Source organism: Pelophylax lessonae (assembly GCF_965119305.1).
Source record: "Pelophylax lessonae genome assembly, chromosome: 7".
In the NCBI taxonomy this organism is placed as follows: Eukaryota; Metazoa; Chordata; class Amphibia; order Anura; family Ranidae; genus Pelophylax; species Pelophylax lessonae.
The window spans coordinates 1,534,573-1,551,728 of record NC_138774.1 but is presented as its reverse complement, the minus strand read 5'-3'; the positions used below and the strand labels follow the sequence as shown (position 1 = coordinate 1,551,728).

At 50.6% G+C, this 17,156-nt stretch overlaps 1 protein-coding gene across 1 annotated transcript in view; it reads left to right on the top strand.

The window, feature by feature from the left end:
- The window catches only part of PPP1R13L (protein phosphatase 1 regulatory subunit 13 like), a 33,693-nt gene that overhangs the window by 11,691 nt on the left and 4,846 nt on the right, over window positions 1–17,156 (top strand). The window contains exons 2-6 of the mRNA XM_082263374.1: window positions 2,040–2,131; window positions 9,439–9,560; window positions 9,649–10,327; window positions 14,143–14,235; window positions 14,342–14,427. Of these exons, the coding sequence (XP_082119500.1) occupies window positions 2,040–2,131; window positions 9,439–9,560; window positions 9,649–10,327; window positions 14,143–14,235; window positions 14,342–14,427 (1,072 nt within the window). The remainder of the gene's footprint in view (window positions 1–2,039; window positions 2,132–9,438; window positions 9,561–9,648; window positions 10,328–14,142; window positions 14,236–14,341; window positions 14,428–17,156) is intronic.

The window sequence follows — 17,156 nt, the reverse complement described above, 5'->3', positions numbered from 1 at the left end:
TCATATAAAATACACCTATGATAAAAATGATACACCCGCCATTTCTTAGTAAGTGGGCAAACTTACACAATCTGCAGGGTTCAAATTATTATTCCCCCCACTGTACAATATACAGTATAATATAATGTATGTGTGTATATAAAGTGTATATACAATGTATTTGTTTTCCTCCCATGCACACACGGACATTCCTCATGGTGCTGTGGCCGGGGACGTGTGAAATTCTTGGTGATGGAGAACAGTGATTAGGGTGGGATGTTGCTCGGGACTGGCTGGGATTGTAGAATGTTGCTGGCGATGGTTATGGGGGAGACGTTTCTCAGGATGTCGGTGGGGTGGGACGTAGCTCGAGAGGTCGGTGGGGTGGCACGTAGCCCGTGAGGTAGTTTCTCAGGGTGGGCTGTATTGTAGAATGTTGCTGGGGATGGTTATGGGGGAGACGTTTCTCAGGGTGGGCTGTATTGTAGAATGTTGCTCAGGACATCTCTGTTCTTTTTTTGCTCGGGATGAAGTTGGTGGGACATTGTTCAGATTGGTGGTGGGGTGGAACGATGCTTGGGCACAGGCTGTATTGTAGAATGTTGCTCAGGATGTCGGTGGGGTGGGACATAGCCCAGGATGTCGGTGGGGTGGGACGTAGCCCAGGATGTCGGTGGGGTGGGACGTAGCGCAGGATGTCGGTGGGGTGGCACGTTGCCCGGGAGGTCGGTGGGACAGGACGTAGCCCGGGAGGTCGGTGGGACAGGACGTAGCCCTGGAGGTCGGTGGGGTGGCACGTAGCCCGGGAGGTCGGTGGGGTGGGACGTAGCCCAGGATGTCGGTGGGGTGGGACGTAGCCCAGGATGTCGGTGGGGTGGGACGTAGCCCAGGATGTCGGTGGGGTGGCACGTTGCCCGGGAGGTCGGTGGGACAGGACGTTGCCCGGGAGGTCGGTGGGACAGGACGTAGCCCTGGAGGTCGGTGGGGTGGGACGTAGCCCAGGATGTCGGTGGGGTGGGACGTAGCCCGGGATGTCGGTGGGGTGGGACGTAGCCCTGGAGGTCGGTGGGGTGGGACGTAGCCCAGGATGTCGGTGGGGTGGGACGTTGCCCGGGAGGTGGGTGGGACAGGACGTTGCCCGGGAGGTGGGTGGGACAGGACGTAGCCCGGGAGGTCGGTGGTCCAGGACGTAGCCCTGGAGGTCGGTGGGGTGGGACGTAGCCCAGGATGTCGGTGGGGTGGGACGTAGCCCGGGATGTCGGTGGGGTGGGACGTAGCCCAGGATGTCGGTGGGGTGGGACGTAGCCCAGGATGTCGGTGGGGTGGGACGTAGCCCAGGATGTCGGTGGGGTGGGACGTTGCCCGGGAGGTGGGTGGGACAGGACGTTGCCCGGGAGGTGGGTGGGACAGGACGTAGCCCGGGAGGTCGGTGGTCCAGGACGTAGCCCTGGAGGTCGGTGGGGTGGGACGTAGCCCAGGATGTCGGTGGGGTGGCACGTAGCCCTGGAGGTCGGTGGGGTGGGACGTAGCCCAGGATGTCGGTGGGGTGGGACGTTGCCCGGGAGGTGGGTGGGACAGGACGTTGCCCGGGAGGTGGGTGGGACAGGACGTTGCCCGGGAGGTCGGTGGGACAGGACGTAGCCCGGGAGGTCGGTGGGACAGGACGTAGCCCAGGAGTTCGGTGGGGTGGCACGTTGCCCAGGAGGTCGGTGGGGTGGAACGTTTGTTCGGGAGGTCGGTTGCTATAGATGGGCTCCATTGTAGAAGATTGCTTGGGTTTTGTTTCCTCCAGGTGGTGAAGATCCTCCTGTGTTGTGGTGTCTGGAGCCCCTCCCCTCCCCCCCCCCCCCCCAATCCCGGGCACAGGTTTAACCTGCAAATGTTCACACCGATGTCTGTGACATTCCAGGCGTCTGTCTCACCCCCGTCCCCTGTCTGTCTCTCCGAGGTTCTCCACCCCGACATGACTCACCTTCTCTATATAATCTCCTCTCCTCCTCCTCCCCCCCGCACTCTATGTCCCCATCCTCCGACCTAATGGAAGTACTTTTCCTTCCCAGGACCAAGCTGATTGGCTGGAGAGACGCCTTCCGCAACATGGCCGGAGACCCCGCCAGGCCCCCCGAAACCCTCATGGACCTCAACTTCCACTGTAAGTCCGCAAAATGTTTATTTTTGGGGGGTATATACTGTATACTTCAGTGTAAGTCCTCCAGATATATATTATAGGGGTATATACTGTATACTTCAATGTAAGTCCTCCAGATGTATATTATAGGGGGTATATACTGTATACTTCAATGTAAGTCCTCCAGATGTATATTATAGGGGGTATATACTGTATACTTCAATGTAAGTCCTCCAGATGTATATTATAGGGGGTATATACTGTATACTTCAATGTAAGTCCTCCAGATGTATATTATAGGGGGTATATACTGTATACTTCATTGTAAGTCCTCCAGATGTATATTATAGGGGTATATACTGTATACTTCAGTGTAAGTCCTCCAGATGTATATTATAGGGGTATATACTGTATACTTCATTGTAAGTCCTCCAGATGTATATTATAGGGGTATATACTGTATACTTCAGTGTAAGTCCTCCAGATGTATATTATAGGGGTATATACTGTATACTTCAATGTAAGTCCTCCAGATGTATATTATAGGGGTATATACTGTATACTTCCAATGTAAGTCCTCCAGATGTATATTATAGGGGGTATATACTGTATACTTCAATGTAAGTCCTCCAGATGTATATTATAGGGGTATATACTGTATACTTCCAATGTATGTCATCCAGATGTATATTATAGGGGTATATACTGTATACTTCCAATGCAAGTCCTCTGGGGGGTTGTATATAGGGGTTCACGGTTCGTATATACAGTATATGATGTGGATACACATGGTGTGCGTATATTATGTGAGTACATGTTGGAGGTATGCTTTATGGGGGTACACCGTGTGGCTGGAAGTACATGGAGTTTGGATATACATGGGTGGGTATTGGGGTGCACAGTATTGATGGTGGTACAGGTAGTGGATATACATGGTGGGTACATTATTGGGGTACACAGTGTGGATGGAGGCACAGGGAGTGGATATAATAGTGGGGTACACAGTGTGTATCTACATGGGGTGTATATGATAGGGTTGCACACTATTGATGGTGGTACAGGTAGTGGATATACATGGTGGGTACATTATTGGGGTACACAGTGTGGATGGAGATACAGGGAGTGGATATATTATCGGGGTATACAATGTGGATGGAGGCACGGGGAGTGGCTATATTATTGGGGTACAGTGTGAATGGAGGTACAGAGTGGATATATTGGGGTACACTGTGAATGGAGGCACGGGGAGTTTATATATTATTGGGGTACACAGTGTGGGTGGATGGAGGTACAAGGAGTTGATATATTATTGGGGGTACAGTGTGGATGGAAGTACAGGGAGTGGATATATTATCGGGGTACACGGTGTGGATGGAGGTACAGGGAGTGGATCTATTATTGGGGTACACTGCGTGAATGGAGGTACAGGGAGTGTATATTTTTGGGGTACACTGTGTGGATGGAGGCCTGGAGAGTGGATATATTATTGGGGTACAGGGAGTGAATATATTTTTGGGGTACACAGTGTGAATGGAGGTACGGGAGTGGATGTTATATTGAGGTACAGGGAGTGAATATATTTTTGGGGTACAGTGTGAATGGAGGTACGGGGAATGGATGTTGGGGTACAGGGAGTGAATATATTTTTGGGGTACACAGTGTGAATGGAGGTACGAGGAGTGGGTGTTATATTGGGGTACAGGGAGTAAATATATTTTTGGGGTACACAGTGTGAATGGAGGCACGGGGAGTGGATATATTATTGGGGTACACAGTGTGGATGGAGGCACGGGGAGTGGATATATTATTGAGGTGCACAATGTGGAGTCATGGGGAGTGGATACATTATTGGGGTACAGTGTGTGAATAGAGGTACAGGGAGTGTATATATTTTTGGGGTACACAGTGTTAATAGAGGTACAGGGAGTGTATATTTTTGGGGTACACGGTGTGGACGGAGGCCTGGGGAGTGGTTATATTATTGGGGTACAGGAAGTGAATATATTTTTGGGGTACACAGTGTGAATATAGGTACGGGGAGTGGATGTAATATTGGGGTACACAGTGTGGATGGAGGTACGGGGAGTGGATGTAATATTGGGGTACACAGTGTGGATGGAGGTACGGGGAGTGGATGTAATATTGGGGTACACAGTGTGGATGGAGGTACGGGGAGTGGATGTAATATTGGGGTACACAGTGTGAATGGAGGTACGGGGAGTGGATGTAATATTGGGGTACACAGTGTGGATGGAGGTACGGGGAGTGGATGTAATATTGGGGTACACAGTGTGGATGGAGGTACGGGGAGTGGAAGTAATATTGGGGTACACAGTGGGAATGGAGATACAGGGAGTGGATGTAATATTGGGGTACACAGTGTGGATGGAGGTACGGGGAGTGGATGTAATATTGGGGTACACAGTGTGGATGGAGGTACGGGGAGTGAATGTAATATTGGGGTACACAGTGGGAATGGAGATACAGGGAGTGGATGTAATATTGGGGTACACAGTGTGAATAGAGGTACAGGAGTGGATGTAATATTGGGGTACACAGTGTGGATGGAGGTACGGGGAGTGGATGTAATATTGGGGTACACAGTGTGGATGGAGGTACGGGGAGTGGATGTAATATTGGGGTACACAGTGTGGATGGAGGTACGGGGAGTGGATGTAATATTGGGGTACACAGTGTGAATGGAGGTACGGGGAGTGAATGTAATATTGGGGTACACAGTGTGAATGGAGGTACGGGGAGTGGATGTAATATTGGGGTACACAGTGTGGATGGAGGTACGGGGAGTGGATGTAATATTGGGGTACACAGTGGATGGAGGTACGGGGAGTGGGTGTAATATTGGGGTACACAGTGTGGATGGAGGTACGGGGAGTGAATGTAATATTGGGGTACACAGTGTGGATGGAGGTACGGGGAGTGGATGTAATATTGGGGTACACAGTGTGGATGGAGGTACGGGGAGTGGATGTAATATTGGGGTACACAGTGGATGGAGGTACGGGGAGTGGGTGTAATATTGGGGTACACAGTGTGGATGGAGGTACGGGGAGTGGATGTAATATTGGGGTACACAGTGTGGATGGAGGTACGGGGAGTGGATGTAATATTGGGGTACACAGTGTGGATGGAGGTACGGGGAGTGGATGTAATATTGGGGTACACAGTGTGGATGGAGGTACGGGGAGTGGATGTAATATTGGGGTACACAGTGTGGATGGAGGTACGGGGAGTGGGTGTAATATTGGGGTACAGTGTGGATGGAGGTACGGGGAGTGGATGTAATATTGGGGTACACAGTGTGGATGGAGGTACGGGGAGTGGATGTAATATTGGGGTACACAGTGGATGGAGGTACGGGGAGTGAATGTAATATTGGGGTACACAGTGTGGATGGAGGTACGGGGAGTGGATGTAATATTGGGGTACACAGTGTGGATGGAGGTACGGGGAGTGGATGTAATATTGGGGTACACAGTGTGGATGGAGGTACGGGGAGTGGATGTAATATTGGGGTACACAGTGTGGATGGAGGTACGGGGAGTGGATGTAATATTGGGGTACACAGTGTGGATGGAGGTACGGGGAGTGGATGTAATATTGGGGTACACAGTGTGGATGGAGGTACGGGGAGTGGATGTAATATTGGGGTACACAGTGTGGATGGAGGTACGGGGAGTGGGTGTAATATTGGGGTACAGTGTGGATGGAGGTACGGGAGTGGATGTAATATTGGGGTACACAGTGTGGATATAGCGGACATGTGACCCCCCCCCAGCTTGCGGTGGAGATTATTCTCAGGAAGTGGGGTGCACGCAGTGGAATGCTGTCCTCTCAGGATTGGGGTGAGGAGCGGTGTTACCGGGGAGACAGGTTGGATGGAAGCTGCGCCCTGTGTGCTGGGCTGTGATTGGCTGCAGTCAGGACAGAACGTTCATTAATTACACGGATTAATAATATTATTATAGGGCGGGGTGTTCTCTGAGGACATAAAATAAAACATTGAGCAACACAGAAACTGCATTCCGCTCCGTACAACCGGATCTCCTGCCGTCTGCGGCACATCGGGGGTCAGTGTTAATGAGGGGTCTGGAAAGAGGACTGTCTGTGATACCCCCCCAGTAACCAATCATATTACTGGAGCGGAGAGCCTGCTGTCAGCTTGTCTGTACACGCCCGTCCCATGATCATCACCTGCGTGTCCCCGATCGGCCTCTACCAGAATGGAGGAGGGGTGTCACCGGTACTCAGCGAGGAATGCCGCACAACATGTACAGACTCCGTGTCACATATCTCCTCCTCCCACTGCTATGGTATATACAGGCGCTATATACAGCGAGTATAAAAAAAATCACATGTTGTTGCTTTGAAATGAAGACAGACACAGTTTTTGTTTTATCCAGCTGTAATTAGTGAAACCTAGAACACCAACATGTCAGAAAAACAGAATCACTGAGTTGGAAAAGAACCCCCCCCCCCCCCCTTGTGTCAGTATTTTGTTGGACCCCCCTTTCGCTGTAATTCCAGCCTTTAGTCTGTTGGAATTTGTCTCTACCAACTTTACACATCTAGACTTCTCTGTAGAACGGCTCGGGTTCAGTTACATTTGATGGTGACTGTTTGTGGACTGCAGTCTTCAATCATTCCACAGATTTTCAATGGGGTTTAAGTCTGGGCTCTGACTAGGCAATACAAGGACATTCCCCGCCTTCTCCTCCAACCACTGTGTGCTAATTGGTGGATGTTCCCACCGTCTCCTCCAACCACTGTGTGCTCATTGGTGGACATTCCCCAACTTCTCCTCCAACCACTGTGTGCTCATTGGTGGATATTCCCCAACTTCTCCTCCAACCACTGTGTGCTCATTGGTGGACATTCCCCAACTTCTCCTCCAACCACTGTGTGCTCATTGGTGGACATTCCCCACCTTCTCCTCCAACCACTGTGTGCTAATTGGTGGATATTCCCCAACTTCTCCTCCAACCACTGTGTGCTCATTGGTGGACATTCCCCACCTTCTCCTCCAACCACTGTGTGCTCATTGGTGGATATTCCCCACCTTATCCTCCAAACACTGTGTGCTCATTGGTGGACATTCCCTGTCTTATCCTCCAAACACTGTGTGCTCATTGGTGGACATTCCCCACCTTCTCCTCCAACCACTGTGTGCTCATTGGTGGACATTCCCCACCTTATCCTCCAACCACTGTGTGCTCATTGGTGGACATTCCCGCCCTCTCCTCCAACCACTGTGTGCTCATTGGTGGACATTCCCGCCCTCTCCTCCAACCACTGTGTGCTCATTGGTGGACATTCCCGCCCTCTCCTCCAACCACTGTGTGCTCATTGGTGGACATTCCCGCCCTCTCCTCCAACCACTGTGTGCTCATTGGTGGACATTCCCCACCTTCTCCTCCAAACACTGTGTGCTCATTGGTGGACATTCCCCACCTTCTCCTCCAACCACTGTGTGCTCATTGGTGGACATTCCCGCCCTCTCCTCCAACCACTGTGTGCTCATTGGTGGACATTCCCGCCCTCTCCTCCAACCACTGTGTGCTCATTGGTGGACATTCCCCACCTTCTCCTCCAACCACTGTGTGCTCATTGGTGGACATTCCCCACCTTCTCCTCCAAACACTGTGTGCTCATTGGTGGACATTCCCTGTCTTCTCCTCCAACCACTGTGTGCTCATTGGTGCTGTGTGCTTTGGAAGGGAAACCTTCTTCCCATTCTTAACTTTCTGCCAGCAGAGGGCAGCAGATTTTGAAGAATACGATGGTATCCTGCCCCATCCATGTTTCCTTCTATCCTGACAAGTGCTCCAGTCCCTACTGCAGAGAAACACCCCTCTACCAGGATATTACCCCCCCCCCCCATAACAGAAAATTATCCCTTCCACGCATTATTGTAGGAATGTTATTTTTGGATGGATTTCCTCCAGACATATCCTTTGGTGTTGAGGCCAAATCATTCCATTAGTCTCATGTGTCCAGAAGACCTTTCTCCATGCGCCTTCAGAATCTCTGCGGTGCGTTTTTGGCAAAGCTCAGTGATGACAGCATGCGGCCTCTCTTGGGGAGTCGCTTTTTTCTTGCACCCCCCCCCCCCCCTCCCAATGCTAGCCACATTTGTTGAGAATTGATCTTGGTGTCACATGCACACAATGACCCCTCTTTGTCAGAGTTGCTGTAGGCCTCTTGGTCGCCTCTCTGGCCAGTTTCCTCCTGACGTCCTGAATCTGGGGGGGTCTGTGTTCTACCAAATACCTTCCACTTCTTATCTATAGACGTCACTCTACTTCTAGGCATTGATAAAGCCTTTGTACACATCTCCTGACTTGTGCCGTCCACCACTTTATCCCGGCGATCCCAGTGACAGCGCCACCCATAGGTGATTGTTTGCCTCAGCTGCACTATCAGGGACTGAAATGCTCCAGGAAAGCTCTTTACATGCTGAGCTAATCAAAAGACCACAGCTGATCACAGCGGAGTCAAATGTCTTTGTGTGCCTTTGAGAAGGTGATTAGTTACACCTGATTGAGTTTTTGAGTCATTTTTAGGGGGGGGGCGTCCTTTTTCCAACTCAGTGATTCTGTTCTCTTTCACTTGGATTGTATAAGTTGCACTGAGTAAATACAGCTGGATAAAACAAAAATTGTGTCTGTCTTCATTTCGGACTGGAAAGCAACAACATGGAATTATTTTAAAGGGGGAGGGGAATTATTTTCTTTGTCCACTGTATGTATACATAAAGAGCTCTAAATGTCAGATACTCCCCTCCTATCCTCTGATGGCTCCTCCCACTTATCTCGCCATACTGACCAATCAGAAAAGTGTTATAGGGGATAGGCTGGCCCTTTGTTCTGAAAGGAGGGGTCAGAATTTACATATTGGGGTGTCCCAGGATGGGTAATTCAACAAGACGTCTTCCAAGTCTGAATCTGTGACCCCCCCCTGTCTTTATACCCCCCTTTGTCTCGCTCTGTGTACCCCCCTTTTCTCCTCACTTCTATGTACCCCCCTCTCTCCAATGTCTGTGTCCCCCCCTTCTCCCCGGTCTATGCCCCCCCCCTTTTTCTTGTCTGTGTCCCCCATCCCTTCTCCCCCCCCCTTCTCCCCGGTCTATGTCTCCCCCGCCCCCTTTTTTCCCTTATCTGTGTCCCTCTCCTCTCCCCCTCACCTTTCTGTGCCCTCCCCCCTCTCCTCTGGTCCTTCTCCCCTGTCTGTCCCCCCCCCCCTCTTCCCTTGTTCTGTGAACCCCCCCCCCCCCCCCCCCCAGCTCCCAGGTTTCATGTGTTGTCTGTTTGCAGCGCTGGCGGCCCAGGAGCTGAATGTGAAGCAGATGGAGTTGGATTCGGCGACAGCCAAGCTTGATGAGCTGCGGCGGGATCTGGAGAGGAGGAGGTCCCCCGGCGGCCCCCCCAGGAAAGAGGTAGATATGGGATTTTGTGGTAATAATTCTCTGATTGGATGACATATTGTAAGCTCCGCCCTGATCTTCCCTTTTTTTTGTTCCGCAGAACTTGGAAGTGCTCAGCCCTCAGAACTCCGCCCCCGCGCTGTCCCCGTCCCTGGCGCGGCGGAGTCATTCTTCTTCAGCCTTGTCCTCCATGTCTACAACATCATCTCAGCAATCTAATTGGCCGCGCACACAGGACTCCTCCTCCTTCTCTGTCCCTCCGACACTGACTGTTACCTCCGCAAGCACCGCCCCCGCTCTGTCCCCGTCCCTGGCGCGGCGGAGTCAGTCTTCTTCAGCCTTGCCCTCCATGGCTACAACGTCATCTCAGCAATCGAATTGGCCGCGCACACAGGACTCCTCCTCCTTCTCTGTCCCTCCGACACTGACCGTTACCTCCAGCAGCACGGTCCCCGTGCTGTCCCTCACCCCCTCCCCCACTCTGAGCCGGAGGCCCCTTTCCTTCGACCCTTCCGACCCTTATATGTCCGGGACATCCCGCTCACCCTGGGGCCGCCCGACCTCCCCCCGCCCTCAGTACTATGACCGGCCTGCATCCACCTCCTCCTCCTCTGCCCGCCTTTCCACCGGCTCCTATGACTACACCATGGGGGGGCGCTCATCCTCTCCAGTCCCAGAAGTACAGCTTCCCATGCCGCGGTATTCGGACTGGACTCCGCCTCAGCGACCAACTTCCGCCTATGACGTGCCTCTAGGATTTGCTCCACCAAGGTTCTCAGGTGAGGAAGGTGGTGGGGGGCGGGGTTAATGCAGCGAGAGAAGAGGAAAAATACAAAATGACAATGTGCATATATTAAGGTTTGATCTGATATATAAGAGTCCATAAAGTCCACAGCAAAATTAGGAAGTCTCCAGTGCTGGAAAGGTAAGTGATGAACACCACTAAAGTCGTGACTCCTTCACCACGGGGTATTAAAGCCTCTCAACTCCAGCATTCGACCACTAAGGGGGTCACTGTGGACAGCAATCTTCTTGGGAGATCTCAGACCAAAGCAGACTCATTGCAGACATACAGTCAGGTCCATAAATATTGGGACATGGACACAATTCTAATCTTTTTGGCTCTATACACCACCACAATTTGAAATGAAACAAACAAGATGTGCTTTAACTGCAGACTTTCATCTTTCATTTGAGGGTATTTACATCCAAATCAGGTGAACGGTGTAGGAATTACAACAGTTTGTATATGTGCCTCCCACTTTTTCAGGGACCAAAAGTAATGCGACAATTGGCTGCTCAGCTGTTCCATGGCCAGGTGTGTGTTATTCCCTCATTATCCCATTTACAAGGAGCAGATAAAAGGTCCAAAGTTAATTTCAAGTGTGCTATTTGCATTTGGAATCTGTTGCTATCAACTCTCAATATGAGATCCAAAGAGCTGTCACTATCAGTGAAGCAAGCCATCATTAGGCTGAAAAAACAAAACAAACCCATCAGAGAGATAGCAAAAACATTAGATGTGGCCAAATCAACTGTTTGGAACATCCTTAAAAAGAAAGAACGCACCGGTGAGCTCAGCAACACCCAAAAGACCAGGAAGACCACGGAAAACAACTGTGGTGGATGACCGAAGAATTATTTTCCTGGTGAAGAAAACACCCTTCACAACAGTTGGCCAGATCAAGAACACTCTCCAGGAGGTAGGTGTATGTGTGTCAGATCAAGATCACTCTCCAGGAGGTAGGTGTATGTGTGTCAGATCAGGAACACTCTCCAGGAGGTAGGTGTATGTGTGTCAGATGAAGAACACTCTCCAGGAGGTAGGTGTATGTGTGTCAGATCAGAAACTCTCTCCAGGAGGTAGGTGTATGTGTGTCAGATCAGGAACACTCTCCAGGAGGTAGGTGTATGTGTGTCAGATCAAGAACACTCTCCAGGAGGTAGGTGTATGTGTGTCAGATCAGAAACTCTCTCCAGGAGGTAGGTGTATGTGTGTCAGATCAGGAACACTCTCCAGGAGGTAGGTGTATGTGTGTCAGATCAGGAACACTCTCCAGGAGGTAGGTGTATGTGTGTCAGATGAAGAACACTCTCCAGGAGGTAGGTGTATGTGTGTCAGATCAAGAACACTCTCCAGGAGGTAGGTGTATGTGTGTCAGATCAGGAACACTCTCCAGGAGGTAGGTGTATGTGTGTCAGATCAAGAACACTCTCCAGGAGGTAGGTGTATGTGTGTCAGATCAGGAACACTCTCCAGGAGGTAGGTGTATGTGTGTCAGATCAAGAACACTCTCCAGGAGGTAGGTGTATGTGTGTCAGATCAGGAACACTCTCCAGGAGGTAGGTGTATGTGTGTCAGATCAAGAACACTCTCCAGGAGGTAGGTGTATGTGTGTCAGATCAGGAACACTCTCCAGGAGGTAGGTGTATGTGTGTCAGATCAGGAACACTCTCCAGGAGGTAGGTGTATGTGTGTCAAAGTCAACAATCAAGAGAAGACTTCACCAGAGTGAATACAGAGGGTTCACCACAAGATGTAAACCATTGGTGAGCCTCAAAAACAGGAAGGCCAGATTAGAGTTTGCCAAACAACATCTAAAAAATCCTTCACAGTTCTGGAACAACGTCCTATGGACAGATGAGACCAAGATCAACTTGTAGCAGAGTGATGGGAAGAGAAGAGTATGGAGAAGGAAAGGAACTGCTCATGATGCAAAGCATACCACCTCATCAGTGAAGCATGGTGGTGGTGTTAGTGTCATGGCGTGGGCATTTATGGCTGCCAATGGAACTGGTTCTCTTGTATTTATTGATGATGTGACTGCTGACAGAAGCAGCAGGATGAATTCTGAAGTGTTTCGGGGAATATTATCTGCTCATATTCAGCCAAATGCTTCAGAACTCATTGGACGGCGCTTCACAGTGCAGATGGACAATGACCCGAAGCATACTGCGAAAGCAACCAAAGAGTTTTTTACGGGAAAGAAGTGGAATGTTATGCAATGGCCAAGTCAATCACCTGACCTGAATCCGATTGAGCATGCATTTCACTTGCTGAAGACAAAACTGAAGGGAAAATGCCCCAAGAACAAGCAGGAACTGAAGACAGTGGCAGTAGAGGCCTGGCAGAGCATCACCAGGGATGAAACCCAGCGTCTGGTGATGTCTATGTATTCCAGACTTCAGGCTGTAATTGACTGCAAAGGATTTGCAACCAAGTATTAAAAAGTGAAAGTTTGATTTATGATTGTTAATCTTTCCCATTACTTTTGGTCCCTTAAAAAGTGTGAGGCACAAATACAAACTGTTGTAATTCCTACACCGTTCACCTGATTTGGATGTAAATACCCTCAAATTAAAGCTGAAAGTCTGCAGTTAAAGCACATCTTGTTTGTTTCATTTCAAATCCATTGTGGTGATGTATAGAGCCAAAAAGATTAGAATTGCGTCCATGTCCCAATATTTATGGACCTGACTGTATCATCCAAAAAAACATAATAAAGAAGATCTAATGCTCTCTGTCAATAACATTTTAATGGTAAAAGGCATAAAATCACACTTACAGACATGGCACTGACTCAGTGCTCATTGCAGGCATGTAAAAGACGGTCAGAACATCGGGCGGCCGCGGGTGACGTCAGACTCCTCCCCCCGCACGCGTTACGTCAGTGGGATTTTTTTTGGATGATATGTCTGCTTTGGCCTGAGATCTCCCAAGAAGATTGCTGTCCACAGTGATCCTTAGTGGTCGAATGCTGGAGGTGAGAGGCTTTAATACCCTGTGGTGAAGGCGTCACGACTTTAGTGGTGTTCATCACTTACCTTTCCTGCACTGGAGACTTCCTAATTTTGCTGTGGACTTTATGGACTCTTATATATCAGATCAAACCTTAATATATGCACATTGTCATTTTAGCGCTGCACTTTTGTATTTTTCTTACCTTATGTTTTAGGTGTTGTTAGGTTTGACCGATCCCAGTGTCCAGCTGCTTTTTACTCCATGTGATTTTAGCGCTGAATAATTTTTCTGTTATAAATGCAGTGAGAGGACCTTTAATACCCTGGGGTGGGGGGCTATACCAGGGATAATGGGGTGAGGGGACCCATGTCCCCAGGGGGCTGTAACAGGGTAAATGCAGTGAGGGGACCCATGTAGACAGAGTAGGGGGGCTATACCAGGGATAATGGGGTGAGGGGACCCATGTCCCCGGGGGGGGGGGGGCTGTAACAGGGTAAATGCAGTGATTGAACCCATGTAGACAGGGTAGGGGGGCTATACCAAGGATAATGGGGTGAGGGAACCCATGTCCCCGGGGGGGGGGGGGGGGGGGCTGTAACAGGGTAAAAGCAGTGAGGAGACCTATCTACCCCAGGGTAGGGGGCTACTATATCATGGATAATGGGGGGATGTCCCCGGGGGGGGGGGGTGTTATAGGGTAAATGCAGTGAGGGGACCCATGTCCCGGGGGGGGGGGGGGCTATAACAGGGTCTTTGGTTGAAGTGGATATATGGTGGATTGGGTGGTAAAAAAACAGAGGCTGGTGATAATAGAGATAACCCGCACTGACCTCCTCCTGCTCTTCTCTGCAGACGATGTCAGCTCTCTACGACGGCGCCCTCCACAGCGCAGCTGGAACGAGTCTGATCTGGACATGGTGTATGAGAAGAAGCCTTCCCAGGACAGTAAGTACATTGTGGTAGATGGGGATGAGGGGTTGGTTTACACAGGGAGAGGGGGTGTCCTCCTGTACATGCGGACACCCCTTCTCACTTCTCTTCTTCATTGCAGGGATGGAGCGAGCGTCTTTGGGCGGAGTGCCTGTAGTGAAGGCCTGGAGGGAGAGCAGTCTGGACCCGGCACCCATTAAAGGCAAAGTGAGTCCACAGTGTGTGCGACATGGCGTATGTGTGAGAGACATTGCCTGGGCACAGCCCACTTCTCTGTGAGGTCACATGATTGCGTCATCTGCCCCGGGCGCATTCCCCCATTGTCTGTGAGGTCCCATGACAGCATCACCTACCCCCGGGGTATTATCCTCCTCTGTGAGGTCACATGATGGTGTCCTCTACCTCTGGGGTATTACCCTCCTCTGTGAGGTTACATGACAGCATCCTCTACCCTGGGGGTATTACCCTCCCCTTGGAATGAAGGTCTGGCACAATGTATGGCCTGTCCCTCAGGTCCCGGATCTACGAATGAAGGTCCGGCACAATAAATGGATGGCCCTTAAGATCCCAGATCTAGGAATGATGGTCCAGCACAGTATGGATGGTCCTTTAGATCCTGCCATGTAGGAATGAAGGTCCGGCACCATGTATGGCCAGTCCTTTAGATCCCGGATCTAGGAATGAAGGTCTGGTACAATGTATGGATGGACCTTTAGATCCCAGATCTAGGAATGAAGGTCCGGCACAATGTATGGACGGTCCTTCAGATCCCGGATCTAGAAATGATAGTCCAGCACAGTATGGATGGTCCTTCAGATCCTGGATCTAGGAATGAAGGTCTGGTACAATGTATGGATGGACCTTTAGATCCCAGATCTAGGAATGAAGGTCCGGCACAATGTATGGACGGTCCTTCAGATCCCGGATCTAGGAATGAAGGTCCGGCACAATAAATGGACGGCCCTTAAGATCCCAAATCTAGGAATGAATGCCAGGCACAATGTATGGATGGTCCTTCAGATCCCGGATCCAGAAATGAAGGTCCGACACAATGTATGGGCAGTCCTTTAGATCCCGTATCTAGGAATGATAGTCCAGCACAGTATGGATGGTCCTTCAGATCCTGGATCTAGGAATGAAGGTCCGGCACAATGTATGGATAGTTCTTTAGATCCTGGATACAAGAATGAAGGTCCGACACAATGTATGGACGGTCCTTCAGATCCCGGATCTAGGAATGAAGGTCCGGCACAATGTATGGGCAGTCCTTTAGATCCTGGATACAAGAATGAAGGTCCGACACAATGTATGGACGGTCCTTCAGATCCCGGATCTAGGAATGAAGGTCTGGTACAATGTATGGGCGGTCCTTTAGATCCCGGATCTAGGAATAAAGGTCTGGTACAATGTATGGATAGTTCTTTAGATCCTGGATACAAGAATGAAGGTCCAGTACAATGTATGGACGGTCCTTCAGATCACGGATCTAGGAATGAAGGTCCAGCACAATGTATGGGTGGTCCTTTGGATCCCGGAATGAAGGTCCGGCACAATGTATGGACGGTCCTTCAGATCCCGGATCTAGGAATGAAGGTCCGGCACAATGTATGGATGGTCCTTTAGATCCCGGATCTAGGAATGAAGGTCCGGCACAATGTATGGATAGTTCTTTAGATCCTGGATACAAGAATGAAGGTCTGGTACAATGTATGAACGGTCCTTTGAATCCCAGATCTAGGAATGAAGGTCTGGTACAATGTATGAACGGTCCTTTAGATCCCGGATCTAGGAATGGAGGTCGGTTCAATGTATGAATGTTCCTTCAGAGGTTACAGACGTGTGGGGTGATTCATTATCTGGGGGAAGGGTCACGGTGTCGGGTTTACCGTTGCCTGAAGGTCTGTGAGTTGCTCAGCTGGTAGCTGGCTTGACACAGTGGGTGAGGAAAGTGTCAGTCATCGTCTGTGGGGCCCCGGGGCCGGTCCCGTGTGAGGAAAGTCAGTCATCGTCTGTGGGGCCCCGGGGCCGGTCCTGTGTGAGGAAAGTCAGTCATCGTCTGTGGGGCCCCGGGGCCGGTCCCGTGTGAGGAAAGTCAGTCATCGTCTGTGGGGCCCCGGGGCCGGTCCTGTGTGAGGAAAGTCAGTCATCGTCTGTGGGGCCCCGGGGCCGGTCCCGTGTGAGGAAAGTCAGTCATCATCTGTGGGGCCTCGGGGCCGGTCCTGTGTGAGGAAAGTCAGTCATTTTCTGTGGGGCCCCGGGGCCGGTCCTGTGTGAGGAAAGTCAGTCATCATCTGTGGGGCCTCGGGGCCGGTCCTGTGTGAGGAAAGTCAGTCATCGTCTGTGGGGCCTCGGGGCCGGTCCTGTGTGAGGAAAGTCAGTCATCGTCTGTGGGGCCTCGGGGCCGGTCCTGTGTGAGGAAAGTCAGTCATCGTCTGTGGGGCCCCGGGGCCGGTCCTGTGTGAGGTAGGGTCTGGCGGGAACATAATGTACAGTACAGGTGTGCAGAACATCTGAGCTCCCCACACAGATCACCTGACCAGCCGGCAGAGGATTGACAGTCAAGCCCAGAATATCTGCTTCCTGATTGGCTCTCAGAACAGCTGGATTTATTTGGCATAAGACCATGGCTGCGTGTTTTATGTCACGACTGGCAGTGCAGATAATAAGGTTTCACCTGTTTGTCAGTAACAGCAGTCCCAGGTATCTCCGAGGACTACAACACCCCACCCCCCCCCACAATGGTATGGAAATAAAATAGCAGAGGTGTTCTGTAGTCCTGTCCTGGGGTGACAGCGCTGCTCCTCCATACATACAGTGCAGTTGGTGAGCGTTGTCACCCTAGAAGGTAAGTGTTATTGGCAGGATCACCAGGTGAAAATAAAGGCAAATAAGCCTGAAAACAGAAAAGTAATGCAGCCCTTGCACCTAAAGGACAT